We start from the raw sequence: 15736 nt of genomic DNA on the forward strand, positions 1-15736 counted from the left end.
GGAGTCCCAGGTTCGATTCCGGTCAAGGGCATGTACCTTGGTTGTGGGCACATCCCCGGTGGGGGTTGTGCAGGAGGCAGCTGATGGATGTTCTCTCTCATGGATGTTTCTAACTCTCTATCCCTCTCTGTAAAAAAATCAATAAAATATGTTTAAAAAAATAAAATTGGTATTATGTTGGAAAGGTGAAAGAGAAGAATGGACGTTGGGTATGCAAACAGGTGTCCACTATTCTCGCTGTATTAGCTCATGTTATTACTTTTGAATAAATATTAATGTTTTCTTCTCTGTAATTTTAGATTGCTTCTGAGATTGTTAATATCAGGAGTGGTCCTTGAAATTTGTGATTCTGAACAGGTCACACAAAATATCTTAGTTCATGGTATTCTTATATCAAAGGATCATTGAAAATTTCCATTCTGATATGATCACAGTTTTTATAGGTAGTATGCTTGAAGACTTGCTTTTAAAAAAATTAAGATTAAACCTATCGAAAATTAAAGGAAGAATTAAAATACTTAAAATTACAGTGATTCTTGGCTTTAGGGGGAGGATTATAAATTGGGCAGTGGGATAGGTCATTCCTTGGACTTTATAAACAGAGAAAGGCCTTGTTTAGGGTGTTTATATTTATATTTCTTTAGCAAAGTTGTTGATTGTTAAAGTATTTATTGTTTTAAGTTTTTATTGAATTTATTGGCTAATAAAATTATATAGGTTTCAAGTGTACAGTTCTATAATTCATCATCTGTATATTGTACTGTTGTGTTCTTCATCCCAAGTCAGGTCTCCTTTCATGAGCATTTGTTTTATTTTTTAAATGTATTCTTTTTTGTGATAATGTAGAAAATATTGAAGTATTAAGATCTGAAAGGTCATCCTTGATTTCATTTCTACAGATAGCTATTAACATTTAGTTATATTTTCTCCACTCTTTAGATTTCCTTTCAGAATGTCCTAATGAAGAGTATATACTTTTTAGACATTAGTATCACAAAATGAATGCATCAAAGCTGTTGCTGGATTTATTAAAAATTTGTGGCTTTAAGATAACCAGATTTGTTAATGTCTGGGTACTCTATTGTTAGAATCTTTAAAAATACTTTAATATAGCCCTAGCCGGTTTGGCTCAGTGGATAGAGCATCGGCCTGTGGACTGAAGTGTCCCAGGTTCGATTCTGGTCAAGGGCACATGCCCAGGTTGCTAGCTCAATCCCAAGTAGGGGGGTGTGCAGGAGGCAGCTAATCAATGATTCTTTCTCATCATTGATATTTCTATATCTCCTCCCTTCTTCTCTGAAATCAGTAAAAATATTTTTTTAAAAAATAACTTTAAATAATACTTTAATAAATGTTAATAGCACTTTAATAATTTGCTTATGTTTTTTTATCTGTGTATATCTTTCTTTTTTACAAAACTGAACTTATATATGTAAACTGAGTGTATTAGGGCCCTACCCTTTTCTGATCCTGAAGGGAAGTATTTGCTAATTTTTGTTGGAAAGTTAAGAATTTATTCTTGTCTTTAGCACTTGTAGTTGTCTTTGTACGTGTGGGTTATGGAATTCTTATCTGCTGCCGATAAGCCAAGGTGATTCTGACTTGTAGACCAAAGAGGAACCAGTCCCTTTCAAGCATATCTATATATATAAAAGTGTAAGTGACCGGAATGACTGGAACGACCAGTTGCTATGATGTGCACTGACCACCAGGGGGCAGAGCTCAAGCAGGAGCTGCCCCTTGGTGGTCAGTGCGCTCCCACAGCCAACCTCCCGCAGCCGACCAACCTCCCCTGGTCCCTCCCTGTGGCTGGCCAACCTCCCATGGTCCCTCCCCCGCACCGGCAGGCCCCAGCCAGCAGCTGGCAGGAAGGCCCAGGCCGGTAGCCAGCAGGAAGGCCCCGGTTGGCAGCCGGCAACAGGCAGGAAGGCTCTGGATGGCAGCCGGAAGGCCCCGATCGGCCTTGATTGTGGGCCAGGCCTAAGGACCCACCCATGCACGAATTTCTTGCACAGGGCCTCTAATTGTTATATAAAACTCACATTTCTTGCCCATTCTGCCCTTTCAGCCTTCCCCTTACCAAATCATTTGACTGCGGGAAGAATAAAAGACATCATTCTATTCAATAGAGTATTAAGTTCTTAAGACTCCCAAGGAGGCACTTATGGACAGTTTCTTAAGAAGAGAAGTGGCCTTGTTGCATATTACCTGACCTGAGCATTACACTCCCTTTTCTCTTTTCATATTTTTTCAACAAATATTTGTGTTTGTATGGCCTTGTTTTAAGCATTGGTAATATTGTGCTAAGTAAAATAGATGTTATCCCTGTCTTGTGAGTTTACATTCTAGTGATAGAAGACAGACAGTAAACAAATTATGTAAGATTGTGATTAGTCTATGAAAGAAGAAAAATGAAACAGTGTAATGGGATAAAGTATGATGGGGGAGAGGCTGGGGTCAGTGCGCTCCCACAAGGGGAGCACTGCTCAGCCAGAAGCTGGACTAACGACTGGGGAGTGCAGCAGCTGTAGCGGCAGTGCTAAGGCACCGCTAAGGATGTCCGACTGCTGGCTGTGGGGAGTGGGCCTAAACCACCAGTCAATTCATCCCCCAAAGGCTCCCGGACTGCGAGAGGGCTCAGGCCAGGCTGAGGGACTGCCCACCCTGAGTACATGAATCTCGTGCACTGGACCTCTAGTATTAGATAAGATCATCAGGGAAAACTTTGTGAACCTGACATATGAAAAGAGAACTGAATGAGGTAAAGGAGTGTATGAGAGAGAATACCTGAGAAGAAAATGTATGGGGCATGAAAAGGTACAGGATCCCTCAAATCGGAGCAAATTTGGTGTGTTCAGGAATAGCAAGAAGGCAAGCTGAGTGATTACAGGAAAGAGTGGTAAAAGATGAGGTCCGAGAGAAAGACAGGGCCAGATTGGGCCTGCATGCCAAATCATGCAGCCCCTTCTTCAGACCTTTCAGTCTGATGACATTATCCCCAACACTCTACAAGAAAAGATACTTCTTCTTGAATCTTACTTGTATTTTGCACAATTGAACAGTGCCTCTGGCCTCTGCAGGAGAGGCAGTGATGCTGTCTCTGCTCCGTTATTTTCTTTTCCACCTACTTATCTTAGGCTCTGGAAAGGTATGAATAAAGGTAAAAGTGAGTGCTCCAGTTCTCTGAAGCCTCTGTACTGAGTCCAATGATCAAGCTGGCTCCATTTTCTAAGACACTTGTAAATAGCACAAGTCAAGAGGAAAATAATTTATTTTTCCTAGACATCTCACATTCTTAATTAGAGGGATGCAGAGGTTATGTGAAGCCCACTAGACCAGTTCTATTATTACTAAGAAGCATTTCCATCTTTCCTGCCTTGGATGAAATCTGATGTTAATTACAGGAATCAGTAGCTGTCAGTCATTGTTCTCTTTGTTGCCCAGGAAGAAAGGGCTCCTTGCCAGTCTGCCAGAACCATTGATCATTTTGATTCCTGTGTGCTACCTAAGTGAGAAAAATTGTTAGTTCATCCCACCATATATATGTCTTGCTATTTCTTGTCATTAATGTATCTTAGTGTGATTGATTCAAATAATTTTTTGCAGAGGTAAATATATATATAACAGAATTTACCATTTTAAGTGTACAGTCCTGTGGCAATAAGTACATTCACATTGTGTACAATATCATCATCATCTATCTCCAGAACTTTTTCATCTTCCCCATTTGAAAATTTGGAAGAATATGTAGCTAAAGGAACTGTAGAACATTCCAGAGATTGTTCTCAGCTATTCTTTGTATTTCCTCAGACTGAATTGCCTCTTTTATTTTTATTCTCAAATACTCCAGTGTTTAAATTATCTGAGTCTTATTTAGGAATGAACTTCCTTCTTATTACAAAATGCAATATCCTCCTCTATTATTTCTGAGAATATATCTATAGGGAGACTTTTTTAGGAAAGAGTGTAGCTATAAAACTTGCCCCAGCTTTTTCTTTTTAAAGAATTACCTAATTTTATTGTATTCACCATTGTGCAGCCATTACCATAATTTAAGTTTAGGACATTTTCATCAATCCAAATAAAACCTAGCCTGGCTGGTGTTGCTAAGTGGTTGAGCTTCAACCTGTGAGTCAGGAGGTCCCTGTTGGATTCCCATTTAGGACATGTGTCTGGGTTGCAGGTTCAGTCCCCAGTAGGGGGCGTGTAGGAGGCAGCCTGTCATTGATTCTCATTATTGATGTTTCTTCTCTCTCTGCCTCTCCCTTCTTCTCTGAAATAAATAAAAGTATATTAAAAATTAAAAATAAATAAAACGTAGTACCTATTAACAGTCAATCTGCAACCCCCACTCCCCACAGCCGTTGGCAACCACTAATCTATTTCCTGTGCCTATAGATTTGCCTATTCTAGATATTTCATATAAATGAAATCATGAAATATGTAGTCTTTTGTGACTGGCTTCTTAGCATGATACTTTCAGGAGGCATCCATGTTGTAGCATATACCAATACTTCTTTTTATGGCCAAATATTTCATTATATAGATATACCACATTTTGTTATGGATGTTTGGGTTGTTTCTACTTTTTGGCTACTATGAATAATTCTGCTATGACATTCATGTGAACTCATATGAAATTTTTGTGTGAAAATATGTTTTTATTTCTCTTGGGTATATATCTAGAAGTGCAATTGCTAGGCCATATGGAAACTCTGTGTTTAATTGTTCGAAAAACTGCTGGATTATTTTCCAAAGTGACTGTGCCATTTTACATTACCATCTGCCATGTATAAGAGTTTCAATTTCTCCATATTCTCATTAATTCTTGCTATTGTCTGTCTTTTTTATTCTAGCCATCCTGGTGGATGTCAAGTAACATGTCATTGTGAATTTGATTTGTATTTTTGTAATGACAGGTGATGTTGAGCATCTTTTCAAGTGATTATTGCTATTTCCATATCTTCTTTGAAGAAAAGTCTATCCAAATCCTTTGTCTATTTTTAAGTTGTGTTATTATTATTATTATTGAGTTGTAAGAGTTCTTTATGTATTTGGGATGCAAATCTCTTATCAGATATATGATTTGCAAATATTTTGTTCCCATTCTGTGGGTTGTTTTCACTCTCCTGTTGATATCATTTGCAGCACAAAGATTTTAAATTTTGATGTCATCTACTTTATCTCTTTTTTTTCTTTGCTCATGCTTTTGGTGTTATATCTAAGAAATCTTTGTCTTATCCAAGGTCATAAAGATTAATTACTGTTAGTTTTAGTTTTTACATTTAGGTCTGTGATCCATTTTGAGTTTTTGTATAGTATGAGGTAGGGATCTAACTTCATTCTTTTGCATATCCAGTTTTCCCCGCACCATTTGTTGAAAAGACTATTCTTTTCCCCATTGAATTGTCTTGGAACCTTGCTTCAACTTTTGGAATTTAAGGATAGCCCCATCCTGATCACGTGAAGTGAGGCCTACCCACATACACCAAGTCTCTAGCCAGACTTCCTACCTGGGAGAGGCCTGGCAAAAAAATTACATTTGTGGATTTTCCCTGATTCCTCATTGTTGGAGTGCTTTGAAGCTTAATCTTCAGACTTCTATTCTTTTTAATGCACAAAGAACTAATTATTTCCCATGTGATTTTTGTTTTCCTGATTTTAATCTTTTGCTCAAATTTTTCTTTATGCGTCAAATGTCATGCAACTTTACTCTGTCTATTCTTTGTATTTCTGAATTCTACCTATTCTTTATGGACCTTCCTAAATATATGTCACTTTTAAAATGATAACCTTGCTGCTGAAAGTCTTTGTTCCCCTTTAGTTCTTATGACATTATTTGTACTATTCATATGTCAGGGATTGCCCTCTAATTTTGATAATAAAGACATCTATTTCTTTTTTGGTATATAAAGGCAATATATAGAACATTAAATAAAAGTTTAAAAAATAGTTATATTCATGTTTTATTTCTTGTATTAAGCTTTGAGAAAGGATCTGTTTCTTTTCATCTTGGTAATCCTTTATATTCTAAAAAAATTCTTCTCTGAGTGTACATGGGAGGGAGGGATAAGGATAATGACTTATTTACTGTTGGATTAAGAGGGAAGTTTTGGTTCTGACATTGCCTTTTATGATATGCCGTAGAGCAGCATTTGCCAACCTTTTCAGACCTCACAGATCTGAAAAGACCGCCAGTTGGCGACTGCTGCACTAGAGGCCCGGTGCATGGATTCGTGCACTGGTGGGGTCCCTCGGCCTGGCCTGTGGGGATCAGGCTAAAACCAGCTCTCATCCCCGAGGGGTCCCGGATTGCAAGAAGGCGGTTCTCGGGTGATGCACCCCAAAATCGGGCTCCCTCCTCTCTGGTTCTGGATGAGTCACCCGAGAACCGCTGCTGCCAAGTCACTGCAGCTCAGCAGCTCCTGCGTTGAGTGTCTGCCCCCTGGTGGTCAGTGTGCATCATAGCTACCAGTCAGAGCATTTGCCCCCAGTGGTCATTGCTCACCATAGCTACCAGCCGGTCGGCCGGTCGCTTAGGCTTTTATATATATAGATAAGGTCAGGAAAGGAACATAGGAAAAGAGAAAGTTTTACTAGTGGGTTACTGAATTTTTTAAATTTATTTTTCATTAATGCATTAAGAAGTATTTATAATATAGCCTTTTGTAACTAGTTGTCTTTAGACTGATGTAATCTAGGAATTGTGACTAACTGAAATATATCTCTTTTGACTTCGATTATGAAACAGTCGTAGGAAATCTGATCACCCTGCATTTTGATTCCCAGTTTTATAGCATTGCTCCATACCTTTTAGTTTCCAGTATTGCTATCAAAAAGCCGGTAATAATTCTGAGTACTTATTCTTTGCATGTGATCTGTTTTTACTGTCCAGAATGCATGTAAACTCTTGTTTGCAGTTTCTAAAGTTTCACAGGTCCTTGCTATCAGTCAATTTTCATCAATTGTGCTGGGTACTTGATGGGCCCTTTTATTCTGAAAACTCTTGTTCTCCTTGCTTGAAAAATTTATCAGTTTTCTGTGTTCTCTTTTTGAAACTTTTATTCAGCATTCCTCGGCTCTGTCCTACTTTTTTAATCCTTTCTCTTCTGTTTTCTATCTTTTACCCTTTGATTCTATTTTCTGGATGTTTTTCTCAAGTTTATTTTTCAGTCTTTCTCATGAGTATTAAAATTTCTCCTTATATTTTTAATTTTCACGAGCTCCTTTTTGATCTCTGAATGTAACTGTTTACTAGTATGCCTTTCTTTTCTTGTTTCATAGTTGTATTACCTTTCTTATCTCTCTGATATTAATGGTATATATTTTAAAATTTTCTTCTCCCTACTTGGTTTGTTTCCTCTGAGTTGCTTCCCTCCTCCCTGCTATTTCGTCCTTAGTTTTTATGTTAGATGTCCAATATCCTTGCTTGTCTGCTCTTATCTAAGGCTAGGATACTAAAAGCTAATTGGAAGCTCTGAATCCATGATTAGAAGTTGTCTGTATGAGCTTTACTTGAGTTGATCAGGCAGTTTTAGCTAGTATAAGAATTGCAATTGATGTAACAACAATCCCCAAATCTTAGTGGCTTAACACAATAAAAGTTTATTTCTTACTCACATAAAGTCCAGTATTGGTCATCCTGATCAGATAGAACCTTCCATGTGAGCGTTTGTTTGTCATTCTTGAGAAGGAATCAAGAGAACTTCTGCATCTAGCCAACATGAAAGATTGTGCAGGAATTTTTATGAATAAGGCTCATATTTTTAACTACTACATCGTATTGTTTTTACTTCATTACCGCTGTGTGTGTGTGTGTGTGTGTGTGTGTGTGTGTGTGTGTAAGATAACCTAGATATTTGATAAGATAAAGGGATGTGGATCCTATCTTTTAGATTACATATTCACTTATTCAGGACACTTTTATTGGTTACTCTATGCCAGCCACTTGTTGAGAATTTCATATTCAAAGAATACCTGGAGGAGCTCAGAGTCTGGTAGAATTAAGATATACACAAAGGAAATTTGAACACTTCTTATAAGCGTATAACAGGAATAGAAATAATGCCAAGGAAGCAATGAAGAAGAAGGAACTAATTTTTCCTGAGAAAGTAAAAAAGAACTTCATAGAGTTATCATGTTTCAGCTAAGCCTTAAAAGGATGTTGTTAGAGAATGGAGTGAGGATGTAGGAAAACAGGAAGGGAGTAAATGGCAAGAACTTCAATATGGTTGGAGAAGATTGTATAGGGAAGAAGAAATAGATGAATTTTGAGACATAAGTCTCAGTTAGATTTTGGAGGGTGTTTTATGTCATGGTAGGGAGTTTGGACTTTATATTAGATCAAATGGAAACTTTTTAGATCAAATGAAAGGGCTTTAAGAAAGTAGGTAAAAATGCTGTTTTTTTGGGAAGTAATTCTGGTGGCTTGTAGGATGGAGTAGAGAGAGGTGACAGAGTGAACATTTAGGTGGTTCTTACAGTATTCTGAGTAGGAATACGAATCTGAGTTGAGGTAATGTCTTTGAATCCGGCTTTCCTATTTCTGAAATAGAATTAACAGGTCTTGGTGACTGAATGTACATGTGAATTGAAAGGAAAGGAACCTTAAAGATTTTTGCCTCAAGAGTCTGGTGAATGGTGATGTTATTAACTGAGATTAGAATATAGTAAGAAAAATTGGTTTTAGAAAAAAATGTAATGTTTTTAGTCTTCAAAATGTGGGTTTTAATATGACTTTTTAGCTATAAGTGGAGCTGTATAGTTGGAAGCTGGAAGTACTATCCCAATTCAGAAAAGAATGTTGCCTTCTTTTAGGCACTGGAGATATGGGAGAATTAAAGATTCGGGAGATAATAACATGGTTGAAACCACAAGAGTAGATAAGGTCATCCAAGGGCCACCATTTAGCTCTAGATCAGTGGTCTCAACCTTCCTAATGCTGCAACCCTTTAATACAGTTCCTCATGTTGTGGTGACCCCCAATTTCATTGTTACAAATTGAACATAATTATAGCATAGTGATTAGTCACAAAAACAATATGTAATTATATATGTGTTTTCCGATGGTCTTAGGCGACCCCTGTGAAAGGGTCGTTCATCCCCCAAAGGGGTCGCGACCCACAGATTGAGAACCACTGCTCTAGATGAAGAGTAGAAGGAGGTGACAATAAAGCAAACATCATAAAGGAAAAGGGCAACTGTCTTACACATGGCTCCCCCCTTTCAACTTTTTAATGAAATATTGAATAGGTACAAAAGAATATTTATATAATAAATATCTGTAAAATGTGATAAGTAGTGCCCTAATTACTATGCGTTCACCACCCTTTTTTCAGGAAAATTGCCAATAACTTTGAAGTCTTTCTGTATTTCTCTTTTATTTCATCCTGTTTCCTCTCTATAACTACTATTTTGAATTTTTAAAATAATATTATGTTTTTGTTTTGCCACATATTTTTGTCTTTAGACAATTTATTGTTTAGTCTTGCATGTTTTTGAACTAAAAATAGAATGATGGTGTTTATAGTCTTCTGTGACTTAATTTAAAAAAACAAACACCAATTCAACATTTCTAAGATCACCATTGGCATTATATCTACTGTAATCATTAATTTTCATTGCTGTGAGTATTCCATGCACAAATAAACCACAGTTTATTTATACATTCTACGATTAGTGGACGTTTACATTGTAGTTTTCTTACTGTTACAAACAGTGCTGCTATAAGCAGTCTTGCAAACATCTTTTATAATTTCTCTAGGACATAACTAGGAGTTGAATAACATTGTCCTAGGGTACTTGCATGTTTAGCTTTACTAGGTAATGCTGATCTGTTTTCAGAAGGGGTCGTACCAATTTACAGTTCTTCTAGTATTGTATAAGTACTTTGTTGTTATGCATTCTTGACAATACTTGATATTATTAGACATATTTACATGTCTTCATCAATAGTATGGGTACTTGATGATGTATTGTAGTTTAAATTAGCAGGGGATTCCCCTCACCCCCCCCCCCTTTCTCTTTTGTTCCTGTGAGAACATGAGCATCTTACATAGTTTATTCTTTATTCTGGTTTCCATTTTTCTTTTTAAATTACATTTATTGGGACATTAGTTAATAGGATCTTATAAGTTTCAAGTGTACATTTTTATGATACATGATCTGTATATTGCACCCTAGCTGGGTAGCTTAGTTGGTCAGAGCATCATCCCAATATGTCAAGGTTGAAGGTTTGATCCCCAGTTAGGGCACATACAAGAACCCATTTTCTGATAACATAAAAAGTTGAGTAAGATGGATGGCCTCTTACCTCAATTTGCATTTAGTTAAGCTTACTTAATTAGAAGCTCCAGACTTTGTTCCATCAAAAAATAGATTAGCTATATGAATTATTTATAACTTCTCTATTTCAGTTTACTCATTTATAAAACAGTGGACTTTAACTATTTAATATCTAGTGTCCTTTTTACTAATGTCTGTAATTCCCTTGTCTAATATTTTTCTTGTTGGTCTTGAAACTTAGAAATAAGCTAGTTATATTGTAGTGGTAAACTATAAAGCATTGATTTTTGTTTTGTTTTGTTTTTCATAAGAAAATGTTGGGTTCTGTTTCTGTGAGATGTGATATGTAAGTTCTTAAAGGAACTATCAGATGAATTTCCCAACAGATATCACTATCTTGCATTTTAAAAATTATTTTTATTGATAATTTTTTTTATTCCTCAATTACAGTTGACATAAAATATTGTTAGTTTCAGGTGTACAACATAGTAATTAGACATTTATATAACTTACAAGGTGATCACCCCAATAAATCTAGTACCCATCTGACATGATACATAGTTATTACAATATTATTTATTATTATTTTAAATCCTCACCTGAGCTTATGCTTTTTATTGACTGTTTTGTAACTAGCAATTTGTACTTCTGAATCTCTTACCCTTTTTTACCCATTCCTCTAACCTCCCTCCATCTGATAGCCATCAAAACGTTCTCTGTATCTATGAATTTGTTTCATTTGTTCATTTATTTTGTTTTTTTAAATTTCACATATAAGTAAAATCATATGGTATTTGCCTTTCTGTGGCTGACTTATTTCACTTAGCATAATATGCTCTAGGTCCATCCATGTTGTTGCAGATGTCAAGATTTCATTCATTTTTATGGCTGAGTAATATTTCGTTGTATATATGTACCCTTCCTTTCTTTTTTATCCATTCATCTATTGGTGGAAACTTAAGTTGCTTCCATATCTTGGCTATTGTAAATAATGCTGCAGTGAACATAACGATTTTTCTGTCTTTTTGAATTAGTGCTTTGAATTTCTTTGGATAAATACCAAGAAGTGAAATTGCTGGGTTTTTCTTTGTCTTTTGTTATAACCTTTGTTTTAAAGTCTATTTTGTCTGGTATAAGTGTTGCTACTCCAGCTGTTTGTTTTTTTCAATTTCCATTTCCAAAAAATTTATTTTTTCATCTCTTTATTTTCTGTCTCTGTGTGTCTTTCCATCTGAAGTGAGTCTCTTTAGGCAGCATATGTAAGGGTCTTGGTTACTTATCCACTCAGCTACCCTATGTCTTTTGATTGGAGCATTTAATCCATTTACTTTTAAAGTAATTGTTGGTAGATATGTACTTGTTGACATTTTATTATTCATGATTTTGATTTTTCCTTTCTTCTTAAAGACATCCCTTTAACATTTCTTGTAACACTGGTTTGGTAGTGATGAATTTCTTTAACTTTTTTTGTTTGGGAAGCTCTTTATCTGTCCGCTGATTCTAAATGATAGCTTTGCTGGGTAGAATAATATTGGTTGTAGTCCCTTGCTTTTCATCACTTTGAATACATTATGCTTATCCTTTCTGACCTGAAATGTTTCTGTTAAGAAATCAGCTGACAGTCTTATAGTTAGGTAACTATCTGTCTTTCTCTTGCTGCTGTTTAGAGTCTCTCTTTGTCTTTAACCTTTGGCATTTTAGTTATGATGTGTCTTAGTGTGGGCCTCTTTGGGTTCATCTTGTTTAGGACTCTGTGCTTCCTGGGCTTATATGTCTATTTCCTTTGCCAGGCTATGGAAGTTTTCAGTCATTAGTTCTTCAGATAGGTTTTTCAATCCCTGGCTCTCTCTCTTCTCCTCCTGGTACTCCTATGATGCAAATGTTGGTGTGCTTTAAGTTGTCCCAGAGGCCCCTGAAACAATACTTGTCTTTTTGTTTTATTTTGTTTTTGGGTTCTTTCTACTATACTGATTAGGTGTTTTCTCCTACCTTATCTTCCAAATTGCTGATTCAGTCCTTTGATTCATCTAATATACTGTTAATTTTCTCTGATGTATTCTTCATTTCAGTTATTGTATTGTTCATTTCTGACTATTCTTTTTTATCTTTTCTTTCTCCATTTTTATGTTTCCTGTCTTTTTGTTGATCTCACTGAGATAATTGAGCATACTTATAACCAGTGTTTTGAACTCTGCATCTGGTAGATTGTTTGTCTCCATTTTGTTTAGTTCTATTTCTGGAGTTGTGTTCTGTTCTTTCATTTGGGACATGTTTCTTTATTCCCCTGTGTTTGCTTCTGTGTATTAGGTAGAGCTGCCATGTTTCTTGGTCTTGATAGAGTGACCTTATGGACTAAGTGTCATGAGGGGCCCAGTGAGCCAGTCGTGTAGGTTGTGTGTCCCTCCTGTTGTAGTTGAGCCTTGATTACTGTTGGCACATCAATGGGAGAGATTGACCCTCAGGCTGATTGGTTGTGAGGACTGGCTCTGACCACAGTGGAGGAGCTGTTGTGCAGAGGTTGGCCCTACAGAGCAGGATTTGCTTTAGGATTCTGACGCCTGCAAAGTCTGCACTTCGAGTGTGTCCCAACCTTTAAAGTTGTTGGGAGGGACTCTGGTGCAGGCCAAAGTTAGCTGTTGGCTTTGCCCTATCTGGGCTACTTGGTATGAGCTGCAAAGTGATCTACAGATAGTTGCCCCTTGACTGGGTTTGGAGGTGCCTGGGAGAGGCTAAGGTGACTGAGGCTGGCTACCACTATTGTCAGGCTTGGGCTGCTTTGCAAGAGACACAGGGCACAGTAAGGACAGATGCTGCTTTGGAGTTTGTAAATCTTTAAGAGATTTTGGGAAAGCCTGAAGCATGAGCCAAGACAGGCTGTTTGTATGGAAAAGCCACTGGGAGCAGCTTGGGTGTACTTGCAAGTTGGGTGAGGTGGGGTCTCAGGGAATCACCAGGGTTGGGTTAACTCTATTAGCTAGGTGGATGGAGGCTCAGATGCAGCACCCACCTGCAAGTGCAGGCTGGGTTGAGGGAGGGATCAACAAAGGAACAGTGTTCTCTGCCAGCACTTCTGTCTGGGCAAAAGCTGCCCCTCCAGCCCTCATTCTGAAGCCAGATAAATCAGTCTGCTCCGTATGTCCCTGGAACCTTTTGAGTTGCCTCCCCACAGCGAGTGAATCTGTCAGCAAGTAAGTCTGTGTGCCAGCCCTTTAAGACAAATGCTTGGAACTCCAGCAACCCTCCATCTCACTCAGCCACAATCCCTCTGGTTTTTATAGTCAGAAGTTATGGGGACTTCTCTTCCCAACCCTGGAATCCTGGTCTGGAGAGCCTAGTTTGGAGCTGGGACCCCTCGCTTCTCAGGTGGCACCTAAGCAGCCAAGATATCCCTCTCGATTTTTAGCCCCCACATGTGGGTGTGGGACCAGCCCATTTGGCATCTTCACCCCCCGCCCCCTTGACTCCATGTGGCTTCTTCAGTATATCCTTAGTTATGGAACTTCAGTATATCCTTAGCTAGCCTTCAGAAGGTTCTCAATGATGGTTTTCCTATAGTTTCTTTGTAATTTTGATGTGGTCATGGGAGGAGACAAGCACAGTGTTTACTACTCCACCATCTTAACCAGAAACCTATTTTTAAAAATTTTAAATGCTGTTAAACCTACAAATCCAATCCTAACATATATGAATTATTCTTTCTCAGAGTGAAGATACACAACAGCAAATCATCAGGGAGACATTCCATTTGGTATCTAAGAGAGATGAAAATGTTTGTAATTTCTTAGAAGGAGGATTGTAAGTAAAGCATTTCATAGACAATTCTAATCTTTGTATGTTTAGAATATATACTGTTTAATCTGTTTATGGTAAAAGTTTTTTTAATTTTAATTAATTTGATCAGGTGAATTAATTGCCACCTATGTTAGCTATAAATCTAACTTAAAGAATTTTTTAGCCTGACTGGCATGGCTCAGTGATTGAGCGTCAACCTATGAACCAGGAGATCACGGTTGAATTTCTGGTCAGGGCACTTGCCTGGTTTGCGGGCTTAGTCCCCCATGTGGGGTATGCAGGAGGCAGCCGATCAATGATTCTCTCTCATCATTGATGTTTCTATCTCTCTCTTTTTCTCTGAAATCAATAAAAATATACTTTAAAAATTTTTTTAAAGATATGCAATCTTGTTTATTCTTTTTAAGAATTTTATAAAAGTACTAGTAGCCCTGCACATGAATCCATGTGCTAGTAGCTCGCTGCTGCCCTCCAGTAGCTCTCTGCCCGCTGCCCCGCCCTCCTGTAGCTTCCCCCGCTCCCTCATAGCTTGCTGCCCTGCCCCCTCCTGTAGCTTTCCACCCACTGCCCTGCCTTTCTGTAGCTCCCTCCGCCCTCCACTCCCATAGCTTGCTGCCCTGCCCCCTCCTGTAGCTCGCTGCCACCCTCCTGTAGCTCTCCAACCACTGCCCCGCCCTCCTGTAGCTCCCTCCACCCCCTTGCCCCTTCCCTCATAGCTTGCTGCCCTGCCCCCTCCTGTAGCTCTCTGCCCGCTTGTATCTCACTGCCCCACCCTCCTGCTGATCCCTGATCCGGTCCTTACACGGTTGGTCGTTAACCCTTCACAGTGTAACAACCATTTGCATATTACATCTTTATTACATAGGATTTTATATAAGGCAATATATGTATATGGTGAAAATTTGAACATTATAAGGAAGTATAAAATGTAAAATGTAAATTAGAGTCTCTCCGAATTTTAGTCCTCCTTCCCAATTTCTTGTGTGTCATTCTAGAAAATTAATTTTGCATTGACTAACATATAAAAGTGTGATCTTAAGATCAAACTATGTATGCTAGTTTGCATATTTCTTGTTTTCACTTAGTAATTTGAAAAGCTTTGCCATATAAACGTATCTAGAGCAACTTCATTCTTTGTAATGACTACAGGCTATTCCTTAAAGCAGCGGTTCTCAACCTGTGGGTCGCTACCCCTTTGGGGGTCAAACGACCCTTTCACAGGGGTTGCCTAAGATCATCGGAAAACACATATATAATTACATATTGTTTTTGTGATTAATCACTATGCTTTAATTATGTTCAATTTGTAACAATGAAATTGGGGGTCACCACAACATGAGGAACTGTATTAAAGGGTCACGGCATTAGGAAGGTTGAGAACCACTGCCTTAGAGTGAATAGATCTGTTCATTAAATTTTAGATTACATACTTTATTTTATTATTACAAACAAGACTGAAGTCTGCTTTTTAAATCTATGACTGTGTATATGTATAGGCATTTCTGTATATAGATTAGAATTCAGCTAACATATTTTTCTATTTTAAATGAAAAACTAAGAATTACTTATACTTTGTAGTGTTACATGTCACACATACTGCAACAAAAATAACTTTAAAAAATAAAATTACTTATAATTAACTTGCTAACTATTATAAATA

General features: G+C 37.5%; 1 protein-coding gene across 3 annotated transcripts in view; it reads left to right on the plus strand.

Moving 5' to 3' along the window:
* Positions 1-15736, plus strand: part of AP3S1 (adaptor related protein complex 3 subunit sigma 1) — a 51599-nt gene that overhangs the window by 5577 nt on the left and 30286 nt on the right. For all 3 annotated transcript variants that reach the window (XM_036310181.1, XM_036310180.1, XM_036310179.1), the window contains exon 2: positions 13988-14079. In XM_036310181.1, the coding sequence (XP_036166074.1) occupies positions 13988-14079 (92 nt within the window). The remainder of the gene's footprint in view (positions 1-13987; positions 14080-15736) is intronic.

Source organism: Myotis myotis, unplaced genomic scaffold, assembly GCF_014108235.1.
Source record: "Myotis myotis isolate mMyoMyo1 unplaced genomic scaffold, mMyoMyo1.p scaffold_m19_p_5, whole genome shotgun sequence".
Taxonomy (NCBI): domain Eukaryota; kingdom Metazoa; phylum Chordata; class Mammalia; order Chiroptera; family Vespertilionidae; genus Myotis; species Myotis myotis.